The following is a 15291-nucleotide window of genomic DNA, read 5'->3' as shown; positions in this document are numbered from 1 at the left end:
TCAAATCACAAAGAAATTACAGAAATACAATAAAATTAACTAAATAAAAAAATATCAATCCAACTGATTTTCTAAACTAATAAAATCCCAAACAAAAGAGAAGAGTGCAAAGATAAAAATTAACTACAATAAAATTAACTAAATTAAAAATTATCAATCCAACTGATTTTCTAAACTAATAAAATCACAAACAAAAGAGAAGAGTGCAAAGAAAAAATCCTTTCAGTCATATGCGCAGCTAAACAAAACTGTTTTTAGCTTAGATTTGAACATTGTCAGAGTTGAAGCCTGTCTCACATCTTCAGGAAGACTGTTCCAGATTTTAGCTGCATAAAACTGAAACGCAGATTCCCCATGTTTTGTCCTGACTCTGGGCACCAGCAAGAGGCCGGTCCCTGAGGTCCTCAGAGTCCGAGATGGTTCATATGGCACTAACATATCCAAGATGTACTTTGGTGCTAGGCCATGGAGAGACTTGTACACAAGCAGAGCTGCTTTAAAGTCTCTTCTCTGAGCCACAGGAGCCAGTGCAGAGATCTGAGAACAGGACTAATGTGATCATACTTCCTGGTTCTAGTCAGGACCCGAGCAGCAGCGTTCTGGATGTACTACAGCTGTTTTACAGCTCGTTTGGAGAGACCAGTGAGCAGGCCGTTACAGTAGTCTAATCTACTGGAGACAAACGCGTGGATAAGTCTCTCTAAATCTGGTTTTGACAGTATATTTTTGATTTTGGCAATGTTTTTTAGATGGTAAAAAGCTGCTGATGTTATTGATTTGACGTGGCTATTAAAGTTCAAGTCTGAGTCCATTATTACCCCCAGATTTCTAATTTGGTTTGTAGGTTTTAGAGCGAGACTCTGGAGGTGACCGCTAACACTTTCTCTTTGTTTCTGTGGGCCAAAAACGATTATTTCAGTCTTGTCTGAGTTCAGCTGGAGAAAGTTGTTTTGCATCCACAAACTGATCTGTTGGATGCAGTGACAGAGTGAATCTACTGGTCCATAGTCACCTGCCGATAGTGAAACATAGATCTGAGTGTCGTCTGCATAATTGTGATAGGACACATTTTCACTGCGTATCAACTGACCCAACGGCAGCATGTAGAGGTTGAACAGAAGGGGACCCAGGACTGACCCTTGGGGCACCCCACAGGTCAGGGTCATGTGGTCTGAGACACAGCTACCAATTTCAACAAAGTACTTCCTGTCTTCCAGATAGGACCTTAACCAGTTTAGGGCAGTGCCAGTGATGCCCACCCAGTCCTCTAGTCTCTGTAAGAGGATCCCATGATCGACAGTGTCAAAAGCAGCACTCAGATCTAACAGAATTAAGACTGAGGCTTTGCCCGTGTCAGTGTTCAGGCGGATGTCATTTGTCACCTTGACAAGAGCAGTCTCAGTGCTGTGATGAGGTCTAAAACCTGACTGAAAAACATCAAATGAGTTGTTTGTTAAGAGGAAATCTGTGAGCTGTTGGTAAACAACCTTTTCAAGGACTTTGCCCAAAAATGGCAGATTAGAGATGGGCCGGTAATGACTCAGTACTGCGGCATCAAGACTGCTCTTCTTTAGGAGAGGCTTTATGACCGCAGTTTTCAAAGACATTGGGAATGTTCCAGATTGAAGAGACATGTTAACTATGTGAGTGAATGGTGCTAACAAACTGTTCAGCACAGACTTTAGAAATTTGGTGGGTAACACATCAAGGCAGCATGTAGATGAACTCAGACTGGTGATGATCTCATGGACAGTTTTGTCAGTTACTGGTGCAAAGTGAGTTAGCTCTAAGTGTCTTGGTGGTTTTAGGGTAATTTTTTGCATTGTGGGATTTATAGCATTTTTAATGCCCTGAACTTTGTCATTAAAGAATATTGCAAACTCATTACACTTGGATGTGGAAATGAGTTCTAACGGCAGCTGAGCTGGAGGGTTTGTTAATCTGTTTACTGTGGCAAACAGGACATGCGAGTTGTTACTGCAGCTTCCAATTATTTCAGAAAAATATCTCCCTAGTTCTACATAAGATTAGGTTGTACATGTTCAGCTTTTCTTTGTAAATCTCTTTTTGAACCTGGAGCTTTGACTTGCGCCATTTCCGTTCAGCCCTGCGGCACTCCCTTTTCTGTGCCCTGACCGAATCATCATTTCTCCACGGCGCCTTCTGCTTATTTTTAACCATTTTAGCCTTTATAGGGGCGATGGTGTCCAGAACATTCAAAACACTAGATGTAACAGAGTTCAACAAATCATTTACATTAGAACATGAGACATTTTCAAAGTTTATCATTTCCATAAACAGTGCACCTGTGCCATCACTTATGTGTCTCCTCTGAACAACTGCAGGACCAACCGGAGGTTTGGGAGAAACAGACAGGTCAAAGAAGACACAGAAATGATCAGACAGAGCAACATCGATCACATTAACATTTGAAATATTTACCCCCTTTGTAATTATGAGATCTAGAGTGTGTCCTTTGCTGTGGGTGGGGCCTCTCACATGCTGAGTAAGACTGAAGGTTTCAAGGACAGCATCAAGCTCTTTAGCGTTTCTGTCACAAATATTATCAACATGCACGTTGAAATCACCTGTAATGACCAAACCATCAAAGTCTGTGCATATGACTGAAAGCATCTCAGTAAAATCATCAATGAAACTTTGGCAGTGCTGGGGAGGCTTGTATAAAACAATGAAGAGAATGGATGGAGACCGTTTTAGCTCCATTTTAAAGGATACATAATCAAATGATAAAAACACCCCAAAAGACAACCTGCGGGTAATTATTTCATCTCTAAAGACAGCACAGACTCCACCCCCTTTTTTGTTTTCTCGTGTTTCAAATTCAAACTTAAAGTTGGGTGGAGCAGATTCTATCAGAACTACATTTCCTGTGTTTTTGTCAAGCCATGTTTCAGTTAAAAACATAAAATCAAGATTATAAGAAGAAATAAAATTATTAAGAGAGATTTGTTACATAAGGATCTGACATTTAGCACAGCAAGTTTCAGACTAGTTTCAGTGAGACTGGGCTTTATCTTTTCAGAGGGAATATGAATCACATTTCTCAGATTGGGCCTGACTCGCATTTTGTTTTTCCATCTCTGTGATGATGTGACTACAGAAATAGCACTAGGGGGGGCTCTTTTTACATAGGGCCCCGGGTTGGTTTGATTTTTAATGTGACAATAAGTCCCGGCAACGCTGAGACCCAGTGCATCCTAGCTATGGGAGATACCAGGTGAAAGGCGAGGTTGGATGGGTGGTGGGGCTTTTGTAGCCAAGGAGAGTTTGGGACCAGATGAGAGGCGAGGGGGGATGGGTGGTGGGGCTTTTGTTGGTGTAGTCGGCTTGTGCAGGGAAGACATAGCCCTTGCTATATTGGGCGTGAGTGGAGCCATCTTAATGCCTGATTTGATCAGGCATTAGTAGATGTTGCAGGGGGTACCCAGGGCTGGTGTGAAGGCAGGGGCGATGACAGGGATGTTGTTGGGCTTGTCACAGATGGGTCCAAGGCCTTTGAAGATTGTTCCTTTGCTGGAGGCGGTGGAGGTGAATGTGGAGCAGCTGGAGCTGAATCCTTTGCTGGTGGTGGTGGAGCAGCTGCTGATGAATCCTTTGGTGGAGGCTGAGGTTGTGGTGCTTTTGATGTTGAAACATTGGCTCGGTCTCTGGCTGAGGGAGCAGGAATTCTTCTCTCATTCCTCTCTTCTCTAACTATCTGCTCAGGACCCTGTCCAGGCCCAGTCCAATGCCTCAGAGCGTGGAGCAGGTTCTCTGTCAGCACCCTCACTCCACCTCTGCATAGGTGGGGGCCATTTCTCTTAAACAGGTCCTCTCGTTTCCAGAATAGATAAAAGTTCTCAATGTAGTGTAGTCCTCTCGGGGAACACTCTTTGGACAGCCATGTGTTCAGCTGAAGAAGCCGGCTAAACTTGTTTATCCTCCTGTCGATGTTTGGAAGAGGTCCACTTATGAAAGTTTTGATTTCCATTTTATCAAGCACATCGAATAACTTCAAGAAGTCTTTTTTCAAAACTTCAGTCTGTTCCCGCCGCATGTCCACTGCACCCACGTGCACAATCAGCTGTTTAGCTCCTCCATGCTTAGCCATAATATTTGGAAGGAGTGACGTTATCTCAGAAACAGTGGCGCTTGGAAAAGAATGTGTGTTTATCTTTTCATGCGTCACGTGACTTATCGCGCCGTCCCCAACTAAAACAATCTTGACCTTGGCTCCTGGCACAGATCCTCCTCGCTGTATTTTGGCCACGTCATCTTTCCTTTTTTCATTTAATTCCATCTCTGAAAGTGGTAAAAATCTGTTGGTGAGCTGTATTTTAGGTGACTTCACGTTATCTTTGTATCGTTTAGGCTTTGCTCCAAGTTTGTTCCAAGAAACAGCCTGGTCTTTCTGGTTTTTAGACAGTTTTGGAAACGACACAGAGTCACTGCGGTTTAGGTTGAAAGTAGCAGTTTTTCTTGTAAAAAGAGTGCTCTTCTTACCGTCGGTTGACACAGGAATGGTATCGTGAAGAACTTTTTCAGATTCCATAACAAATACCCGTGTTTTCAGCTCATTAATTTCTTGTTGATATTTCCGACAGCGTTCACAGTCTTTCTCACTTCTTCTCCCGGACATGTCGCTGGCGTCAGATATGTCGTTAAAACTGGAAAAATTTTCTTAAAATCCTTGGTTTACTTGAAAAAGTCTAAAGCAAAAATGTTTGGAAGACAAAAACTGATTAAAAAGCAAAATAAATAAGGAAAGCAGCGATAGCAAGCGGAGCGAGCAAAAAAGCGTGTGCACTCTTCGGAAGGAATTCAATATAATGAATGTTGTTATGAAGCTAAGCAAAATTAGAATTTTGGGTATATTGTCTATTATAATAATAATAATATATAGAAAATCTGCAAAAAAATGCGACATATTGTTAACTTCCAAAAAACAGGGATATTTCTGCTCTATTGTGGGTAATTATACAGTTTTCACATTTCTGTTGGAATGACATAAAATCGGGACTTGTCAAAGCAGTTCAATAAGACAACTTAAGCAAAATAGAAAAGGATTAATGTCAATGTAACATAAATCAATAGAAAACGACGAGGTCAAGAGAAAAGATGAAACGCATTTCTCTTTCCAAAATGACAAAACTCCTCCACAAGTCAGTGCTACTTTAACGTCATTGTACAACGTTTGCATCACTTGCTGAGGACTGCAGTTAGTTTAAAAACAAACCACTTTTTAATCAGCACAAAATAGGGCAGTGGAAGCAGTTTTATTCTTTACAAAACTGCAGGGAGGAAGACTTGGGCTTAAAGATGTCAGCGTGAGGGAGACTCTTGTGGACTTAAGGAAGATGAAGACAGGAGTGAAGTGAAGAAGAGAAGAAGGACTGGAATAACAAGTCAGAGAGGGGACGGAAAATATTTGTGAGCATGCCGGGACGAGAAGGAGCTTGTGCCGGGGGAGAGACAGAGAAGCAAGAGATGAGGGGTGAAAGAGACAGAAGAGAGCGAGAGAAAGAAAGCGTGTGAGTGTTTGTGAAGGTCTAGTTTTCTGTGGCGCTCATTTGGCCGGGACACAATGGGCCGTCTGTTTGTAATCACAGAACAGAGAGGGGCCCATACACTTTTGTCCTCCTCACAATGCAACAATACAGCTTCAATGAACACTTATTATCATTAAACCCACTCTGTGTCCTGTGTGTGTGTGTGCCTGGGCCTGTAGGGGGCAATATGGATCACATTCGGTACTGTATTAAGCCATTATTAAGGAAAGCGGTGAGTGAAGTTTCCAACCAAAATGCACCAGAACAAACTTTAAAAATACACCTTTAGATTTTTAAGCAGACTTCTCGTGTCCTTTTGGCCACTAGGGGCAGTATCGCTCATGTTTTAGGAGAATGGAACTCACTAAATGTTACTTTGGACCAAGCCAAAACGAACCAAACTAACCTAATAAGTACTATATCAGTATACTGTGACATGTACATAGATGCACGTCATCGCAAAGTATGATTCACTTCAACTTGAACGTCAACATAACCACTTTTAGTACCTTTAAAAGACATTTTTGGTTTTTTTAGATATTATTTTGTACTTTTAAATGTCATGCCACCCTGAAGTTTCACAACCTCAATGTCCAGATACTAAATGTCTGCTGCCTGAAGATGAACATTGTGTTGTTAAGATAGGACGAAGAACAACTAATCTGTTATGAAGCTAATCTATGAAGGCAATGTCCCAATTTACTGCCATTAACTTGTTTCTTTACAGTAGACGTGGCATTCACACCTCTTGGTTTGGTATAAAATGTATGTTTCCTGCTTTGACTTCATTTAGGGACGGACGGGAATCCTGGAGGGACAGATTTGTTTTGTGCATTTGTAAACTAAATAATCATGATTGGACTAAAGACAACTCTGCTCAAGTTTTTCTTTTTATTCTTTAAGTCTTTCAATAGAAAATCCACAACAGTGTCAACCACTTTTAGAATGGTGAAAAATTAGGACCATTGCCATAGCGATGAACAATTTATAACATATTTTTGAATGAGAATAAGGTTTATAGGTTTTCAATTCAATTTATTTTTGTAACGCTCAAAATCACAAAAGCAGTTGTCTCGGAGGGCGTTTTCCATATCATTCATCTACTTCAGCAAACATATTTAAATTTTAAGCGGCATTAGTGTAAATTGAATAACAATTAATGAGTTCTAAATTAGACATTTGCAGGAACCTCTGGCATACTTCTACAAATGAGTAACTGTTTGACTTTCTGAGTTTTTCTACCAGCAGGGGGCAGCAGAGCCTGTGCAATGTTTCTCTCTGTGGGAACGTGAAAGCTCTTGAGAGTGAATGCAAAGACTCCTTGAAGCTGAGAAAAAGCCAGCCACTATTTATAGTGAAGGGAGGGCAAGGGGAGGAAGAGGGGAGGAAGAGGGGAGTGGGAGGGGAGGGAGAGGCTGAGAATGAGTTACTTCAGCTGGAGGGAACTGCACTACGTAAATCCACACTAGAAATCAATGGGTGTTTTATAAGTGGCTGCGTGGTTTGGAGATAGGAGATTGGAAACACAAGGGATGTTATCTTAGAGGACATTTAAACATTCACATTCACACTAATACATTGGATTGTTAAAGGCGCACCATGAAACTTTTCTTCCCGTCTGCATGGAGATGTTATTACTGAGCCTGGAACGTTCCATAGTATGTATTAAACTGAGCTATCTTGCATTTATTCCATTACAGGGGTTTGTATGCATTCTTTTTATTAGGAATATATATGTATTTTCTATTTCATTCGATTCTTGACTTATATGTATGACTTATGCATTTATCCATTCAGTTTGGAACACCTGCATTCAGTGTTTTGCCTTGAATTTGAATTCATAACACAGATAGAAAGAGAAGCACATTTGAATAATAGAAGCTACACACAGCTCATTGTTGTAACATCCGCTTGTTTCATGGTCTGAATGCAAAGTAATATTCTCTGGAAATTGAAAGAAATTGTATGTGCGTATGTAGGTGATGAATTATGAAACCTAAGGAGATAAATAAATTCAATTGGAACCAAAGCTGGCAAGATAAATCGCAATCTTATCAAAATAGTAAAAAATGGCAAAATAGAAATGTTTTTAATCATTTAGGTAATATAAGATCATCTCATGGGATCATGTTCTGTATAAACTCTGTAGTTTATGTATAACTAATAGGAATCTTGTATTAGTTTAGCAATTCGTATTTCGAGACAGTATTCAAAGTAAGATATGTCCCAAAATAAGTCAGTTATCTTTTTTGTCCGATGTTTTGCAAACTAATAGACAAGAACATCAAAGACGCAGTTTGTAACTTTTCTGAAGATGTTATAACTTTACCCAGAGTGTTCCACAGTATACAATAAAGTTATTGCTCTACCAGGTCATTCAAGTTACAGGTCATATCTGTGGAGAGGAGAGTTGAATGAATGGAAGATAGATTTAATGCCATTCTGTGAAACATTCCGGGCAAAAACAATGAGGGAGACGAGCAGAGCAGAGTTTGAAAAGTTGCCCCTCAACTCGACTGGATCATGACAGTGTAAGAAGCAGGAAATAAATGACAGTTCTGTTACACGGTGACTGGTTTGATCAGTGCCCCGTTCACCTCAGCCAAGCTATTTAGGGAGATTTAAAAACATCAGTGCGAAAAGAATAAAAATATCCAACACAAGTAAGCAGCTTGACTCCTCTGAAAGTATTTTTATGACGTCAGTTCAACGCTAAGAGACCAATTAACTACGAGTGTGTGTGTGTCCGTGTCCGTGTGTGTGTGTGTGTGTCCGTGTGTGTCCGTGTGTGTGTGTGTGTGTCCGTGTGTGTGTGTGTGTCCGTGTGTGTGTGTGTGTCCGTGTGTGTGTGTGTGTGTCCGTGTCCGTGTGTGTGTGTCCGTGTGTGTGTGTGTCCGTGTGTGTGTGTGTCCGTGTGTGTCCGTGTGTGTGTGTGTGTCCGTGTGTGTGTGTCCGTGTGTGTGTGTGTGTCCGTGTGTGTGTGTGTGTGTCCGTGTGTCTCCGTGTGTGTGTGTGTGTGTCCGTTTGTGTGTGTGTGTCCGTGTGTGTGTGTGTGTGTCCGTGTGTGTGTGTGTGTGTCCGTGTGTGTCCGTGTGTGTGTGTCCGTGTGTGTGTGTGTGTGTCCGTGTCCGTGTGTGTGTGTGTGTGTGTGTGTGTGTCCGTTTGTGTGTGTGTGTGTCCGTGTGTGTGTGTGTCCGTGTGTGTGTGTGTCCGTGTGTGTGTGTGTGTGTCCGTGTCCGTGTGTGTGTGTGTGTGTGTGTCCGTTTGTGTGTGTGTGTGTCCGTGTGTGTGTGTGTCCGTGTGTGTGTGTGTCCGTGTGTGTGTCCGTGTGTGTGTGTGTGTGGAACTAAACGGTATTACAACAAATATTACATTATACGTTTTTTTAAAGTTCTATTTTTGTCAGTTTGTTTTTATTCATATTTCAACTGTGTACTGTTAATTCAGGGTCTTATTTTTAACTGCCCTCTAAAGCCCTTTGACGCTATGGTTAGAAAAGATCTTGCTTGATGATATAATGCACTTTACCACCTCAGTCATAGTCCAAAAATGACAACATGACAACATGGTAGAAGGTAAATTATTATGTTTGATAGAAAGAGAACACAATACGTACTCAACAGGTGAGGTGATATTACATGGTACTTTTCGATCTCCCTTGGAGCCACTTGAACAGATTTACTTGTTGACGTGTGTAAAGTAATTCAAAATAGATATTTTGAATAAATTCCATGCAAAATCTTCTTACACAAATCTTGGATCATTGGGATTAGTAGCTCAGAGAAAATAAGCTTATGGCCAGTCAATAACAAATGAGAGCACAGGTCATTCAAGTATTGTTTTGTGCTGTCAAAGTGTGTCGCCAAAGTGTGCATTTTATATCTGTAATTCTATGCCACTTCATACCATTTCAAATATTAAAGAGTTTTAAAAGACATTTAATCCAGTTACAATGTGCAGAAAATATGTATTGTTATGTGAAGATGATGTTACACCTACAAGACTGTATGAGAAGGATTGTTTTGAAGAAGATTCAAGTCATCAAGAAAACTACAACACCATACTTTGTTTATATTTCTGCAGTTTTGTGGTTTCTTTTACAGTACTTTCACAAATAATCTGTTGTGAGCACGTTTAAGGGCTGTACATGCCATTATCAATGTAGTAATAAGTTGAATCAATGGATGAAAACATTGAAAACACTTTTTTTTTCAATTCAGGCCATTTCCTGGTTGAAACATTTACTTTAGAAATACTGGGATTAAGTTTTAAAATGTATGAAATGAAAGGGGCTGTACCCGATTTTCCCTGTTTGAAACGTGAAAAATTCTAGTTAAAATTAGACCACAGTAGAGCATATACATTTAGGATATTTGAGCCCGAACACTGATACTGATCATCTGACTCAATGTTTGACTCAAAACTTTGAGTCAAACATTTTTTTCTAAATAAAATAAATAAAATAAATAATATGAGTCTGCATGTCCTCCCCGTGTTAATGTGGGTTCTCTTCGGGTTCTCTGGCTTCCTCCCACCGTCCAAAGACATGCATGTGTACATGGGCAAAATTGGTGACTCTAAATTGGCCCTAGTGAATGAATGTGATTTATAGGATCAACTGAGTTTTCCTTTTTAGCCACTAATGTGCTTCTGCTCATCACTTAACCGCGTGGATTGAATGAATACTTGTGCCGTGCATGTCATGCAGAGGAGGCCAAACAGAGTGGATATAGGAGCAAGCTTTCAAGTGTTTGTGAGGTGACACTTTCAAACGCAACTTTGACAAAACCATCATGTGCTTTGCACTTTCACTTTCCATGCAGCCATTTGGTAACTATGCAGCTTCAAAGAGCACATTTTCTCATCAAAATAAGACACGACAGCTTTCACAGACCCATCTCTTTTGTTAGATTTAAGGCACTCGTGAAATTTTTGCTTTTTAATGCGTAAATCATTAGTGTGTGCGTCCCTGTAAATGGATGTAGTGGAGGTAATGAGAAACCATTTGGTTCAGTCCGAGCACGCGTCACTTCATACGGCTGATAGATGATACATTTGACTCTGAACATCTATTATACTTTTAACTAAAAGACCAGAGGGTGATCTCGTAGTTTTGTGCATGTTTACAGAAACACGTGGCTGCTCCGTGTTGTTGTCCACTCCGGGACCAGGCGAGGTGTAAGGAGCTTAAAACGATGCTACAGTAATAACTTAGCGTAATGTAAAGTGTGATCGGTGCATCTGATTGGCCCATTTTGCAGATCACCAATCAGTTTCTTCAAAGTGATTTTTGCGGTGATCAGCCCGATCATGATCAGCGGCCGATTGATTGCGGTGAATATCTCAGATGCTGGGAATGCATTAAGCAAGTGAGTGATACATGTGGAGTGCTGTAAAGAAATTAATTAGTTCGGTTTTTCAAGTTTCAAAACAATAAAAAGCCGGTACAATCCGGTCCCTTTAAGGCTTTATTGTGAGATCTTGGTTTCACATTTATTGCTGACAAACCACATCAAAATTGGGACTAAACTAAACCTGGCCTGGACAAGGCCTGAAGACTGACATTATTTAAAAAGAAACAAAAACATTTTTTGTGCGGCTTTTGAATTGATCAAAAGTGCGTCCATAGAAGAAAAAAAGTCTGATATATAAAGAACCATGCAAGTATAGCCATTCAATTACTTTACTTTTTTTTGGTGCATCTCTTACCTTAGTCTCACGTAGTAGGAACTGCAGGTCTCTCCCGCTCAGGATGCCGTGGTTCTTGACGTAACTGGGCAGGTGGATGGTGCTGGTCCCGTGCACTGTGGCGTGGACGTCCATGTAACTGTGGATGATGTCCAGGTACTTCTTCTTGTCCTGCAAAACAATAGATTCAGTTAAAGGTGCACTTTGGCCCTTTTCCAAACTAGCTTCTCATCACTTTTCCTTCCCACTTTCACTAAGCTCTCAGCAAGGTTCCTTCATTAGGGAACCAGCTTCACTCGCGCAGACTGCAGGAACACACCCCTTTACCGTGAAAGCACAGCTGTGTCGCCAATATCAAAGTATTATATTAAATGAATCATCAAGACCATGGGGCTATTGTTGATACAGTTGATTTTTTATGCAGATCTTCGTGCACTCATTTCATATTTCACTTGTGTCTTTTATGTGGGTCAAACTTATTATTTTTTGCTTATAAGGCATTTTCCTGAACCAATTAAGACACAAGGGCCTTACAAATGTTTCATCCCTCATTTACAAAGTCAACGTGGCAGGATTAAATCTACTAATGTTCTACAAGTATCTCAATAAACATGGAACAGACACCAAACGCCAGCTCATGGATTTAAAAAATAAAGTTTCCCGGTGCCAATTAAAGCATGAGCGATCTCAGCAAGAATAAAATGACCAAAACCAAAGCATTTACTTTGCATTCAGGGAAAATAGGTCAACTTGAAAAGCTAAAATCAAAGCTAAAATCTGAACTCTTTTTAATCAATGGCTTCACGTTCACTTTTTAAAATTAAACGCCCTTTTTGAGGCATATATCGCCATTAAACAGAGCACAGCTGCTTCCAGAAGACATTTGGCATGTCTTGTTTTACCCAAGAATCTGATCATTTGTCAGATGACCTGGTGAACTTTTGTCTCGATGTACCTATCTGACCATCTGGCCACAATCGGAGGCAGGTTAAAAATAGCCACAGCGCACACAGGTTTTCTTTTGGTATTGACTTTGGCTCTTTTGTCCTTCATTTAAAAAGGCAATTCAATCTCATCCAAATTCATATCGGACAAGCGAGCCACAAAGGTTAAACTGCCGCAGGGAAGATGGAATTATTATCAGATATTTCAAACTTTAATCATTTAATTTCCTTCTGGGAGCAGTAAATCCCCCTACAGTCTAAATTTCCATTTCTTTTGGCCTATCATTACTGACTTGCCTGTGCCCTATTCTGCACTTGCACTAGCAATAAAAACTGCGGTACTTGAAGACGTTTAAAACCAGCTTGATTCTTTGGTGCGTGAGAGTGTGCCCATCCATCTATTCCCTCCCGTTCCTCCTGGATCTAATATTTCAGGTAGCGCCCGTCGTGATCCCTGGAGGACACCTATCAGATGCCTGGGGCGGGCAGCTGTAACTAAAGTAGCTTGCGTGTGGATGTCCGTGTGCAGGAGTGCATGAGGACAACGACTTAATTAGACAGTGAAATCTCTACCTGCTAATCCTCTAACTGCGAGGATTTCTACTGTATAGAGCAAAAAAGCAGGTTTCAAAACAGCTTTAGGTGACCAAATATAAAAATAAAGCAACCAAAAACCAGGCAGCGAAATAGACGGGGGCCCGGGGCCCGTAAGCCCTCAAATCGCCGGCGGGCCCGGGGTTTGAATTAGGAGGGGGCCCGCCGTGCCCCTGTATCGAAATTCCTCAAAAAAATAATAATCAAGATTTAACTAGTAATTTGGCCATATTTGGGGCATTTTCATCGCTTAAGTTTCGTTTTGACAGACATGCCCACTTCGCAGTATTCTCGCTTCTCATTGGCCGAGCGGTGTCCGTGATCTAATTTCGATGAAAGCGGGCATCTGATTGGCCGCTGCGTTCGGTCGCGTTCAGGTGTACTCGGAAATGCCCTGTCTAATTTTGCGCCAAAAGTGATATCTAGGTTGGCGGCATGGGGTTGGTGGGCTTCAATCTCTACTCAGTCCGCAATTCAGTCTTTTTAAAGTAGTTTGCAACAAAAGCTGTATGTCAATGTCGAAGTATCCAAGGGCCCCCCCCCCCTTTGGAGTTGTTAGCATTGGGGCAATATATGTTAGTAGTTAGTATTTAGTATGTTAGTATTTATTTTGTATCTAAGAAACATTATTATATTGAATTAAACAGTATTGAAAGATCATGATCTCTGGTTTATAGGAATTCAGTATTTGTGCTCTTCCTTCATATCAAATAAAAGATAAAAGTACTTTAAATTGTTTTACATGCTAATAACGAGGTTTAAAACAACACATTTATCTTGTTATCTTGTATACCTGCGCTTGTTTGGACCAATTTAATAATGAATTCACGCCACACACTATTATCAAGTGCAACCGCAGCTGCCCTGGGGCTGACTAACATTAAAATTAAATTATTCAATTTGTCAAGAGCAACAGAGAACAGCTTTGTGTAAATAAAACTGAATTCAATACGGGACATTATGGACCAACATCAGTTTATAGAAAACTATTTACATCAAAATCTTTACATTAATACGGCTGAACCAACATTCTGGAACATACATCCGATTCAGCTTTTTCTTCAGGATTGGAAAATAAGTTTTAAGTGGGCATCCTCTTTTGTAGTAGTAGCAGTAGTGATTTTCTGAGAGCCGAGCTGAGCAGAGAGCGCCTGAAGGAGCTGCCACACAAAGCTTCACGGTCAGAGGACACGATGGACAGATGCTCCATGAAGCATGGATCATTTCACCCACAGACAGTGGAGAGGAGTGGGCAACAAGAAGGATTTTATTTTTACAACAGAATATCCAATGAAGAAACCCCATCAAATCTAAAAAAAGGCCTATATTAGTTCTGTTGTTTCAATTTTGGCGTGGGCAAATCCTCTGCATGGAATGGTTGAAGATACAGTTATATAATTGATTGAAAATATTAACTACAGATGGCCAATATTATCCATTATTTGTACCGGTATTGTTATTAGTTCTTAGTGTACCTTTAGTTTGGTATCTCATGTTTCAGAACAAAAAAAAGGTGAAGTCTGTAATAAAAACAGCAGAGAAGATTCTCAGAGCCATGTCACAAATCGAGAAATCATCAGTTATCGAGGAAATTCAGAATTAAGTGTTTTTGACGCTCAGATGGGAGAGGACTTACTAACCAACTGTGCTTTCCTTTAACATAAGTTTATTTTACTAGTGATCTTAAGAATAATCAATTTACCAATGAAAATAAAAAAAGCCAACATACAACTTTTTCAGATTAAAAAATGTACTTCGCTAATTTATTTTATTTACTTATTTTATTTCGTACTTACATTAGACACTATCTATTTGGACACGGGAGTCTATTTGAAGCCTTTTGTATTTCTGTTTCATCAGCTGGCATAACATGAAACACTGCATGCCTTGTGACATTTTGCTGGCTCAACATCCCTGGACAAATCGTTGCCTCCGTGTCCACACTGAGGAGTGCGTGTGTGGGCCGGACGGGTAGCATTAGCTCCCGTAGTGATAAAATAAGTGCTGTGTGGAGGGCTTGATTAAAGGGGGTGAGGTGGTGTGTTTTATGACCTTGTAAATCACAGGAAATTTGTAAACGTTGCCGAGGAGTGGGAGCAGATTGAAGGATGTGAACGAGAGGGAGCGGAGAATATAAGAGGCTTGTAATTTAAACCGGTATTGAAAGTCGCCTTGAGAAAACGGTATTGTACAGGGGGGTATGCCGCAAGGGCTGATTGGATTGAGCGTTTGTAGCGTTTCAGCATTTTATTTTGACAGGTAGCAGAAATAGAACGACGCAGGGGAATGTGTTTGATTTACAGTGGATTTAAACACTGTAAAACTCTTAAAAATGTAATAAAGATTAGTATATTATCTGTGTACCCAGATTTGAATTAAAACAAAATCCAATATGGATTTTAATGTGGGGAAAAACAGCTCTAGGGGGTGTTCAAAGGTGCTTTTTCTGTAAGCCAGAAAGGTTTTGGATTATTTTGCAAGTTAAAACTGTTCCTATTTGAAAGAATTGTGGTACT

General features: G+C 40.4%; 1 protein-coding gene across 1 annotated transcript in view; it reads right to left on the bottom strand.

Annotated features, from left to right (window-relative positions):
- The window catches only part of mgat5 (alpha-1,6-mannosylglycoprotein 6-beta-N-acetylglucosaminyltransferase), a 100767-nt gene that overhangs the window by 6812 nt on the left and 78664 nt on the right, over positions 1–15291 (bottom strand). Inside the window, exon 12 of the mRNA XM_072464919.1 lies at positions 11259–11408. Coding sequence (XP_072321020.1) covers positions 11259–11408 — 150 coding nt within the window. The remainder of the gene's footprint in view (positions 1–11258; positions 11409–15291) is intronic.

The sequence above is a fragment of the Eucyclogobius newberryi genome, unplaced genomic scaffold (genome assembly GCF_026437365.1).
Source record: "Eucyclogobius newberryi isolate DKJ021-1_F unplaced genomic scaffold, fEucNew1.0.hap1 SCAF_1, whole genome shotgun sequence".
In the NCBI taxonomy this organism is placed as follows: domain Eukaryota; kingdom Metazoa; phylum Chordata; class Actinopteri; order Gobiiformes; family Gobiidae; genus Eucyclogobius; species Eucyclogobius newberryi.
The sequence above is the reverse complement of the archived record's forward strand: the minus strand, read 5'-3'. Positions and strand labels throughout refer to the sequence as shown.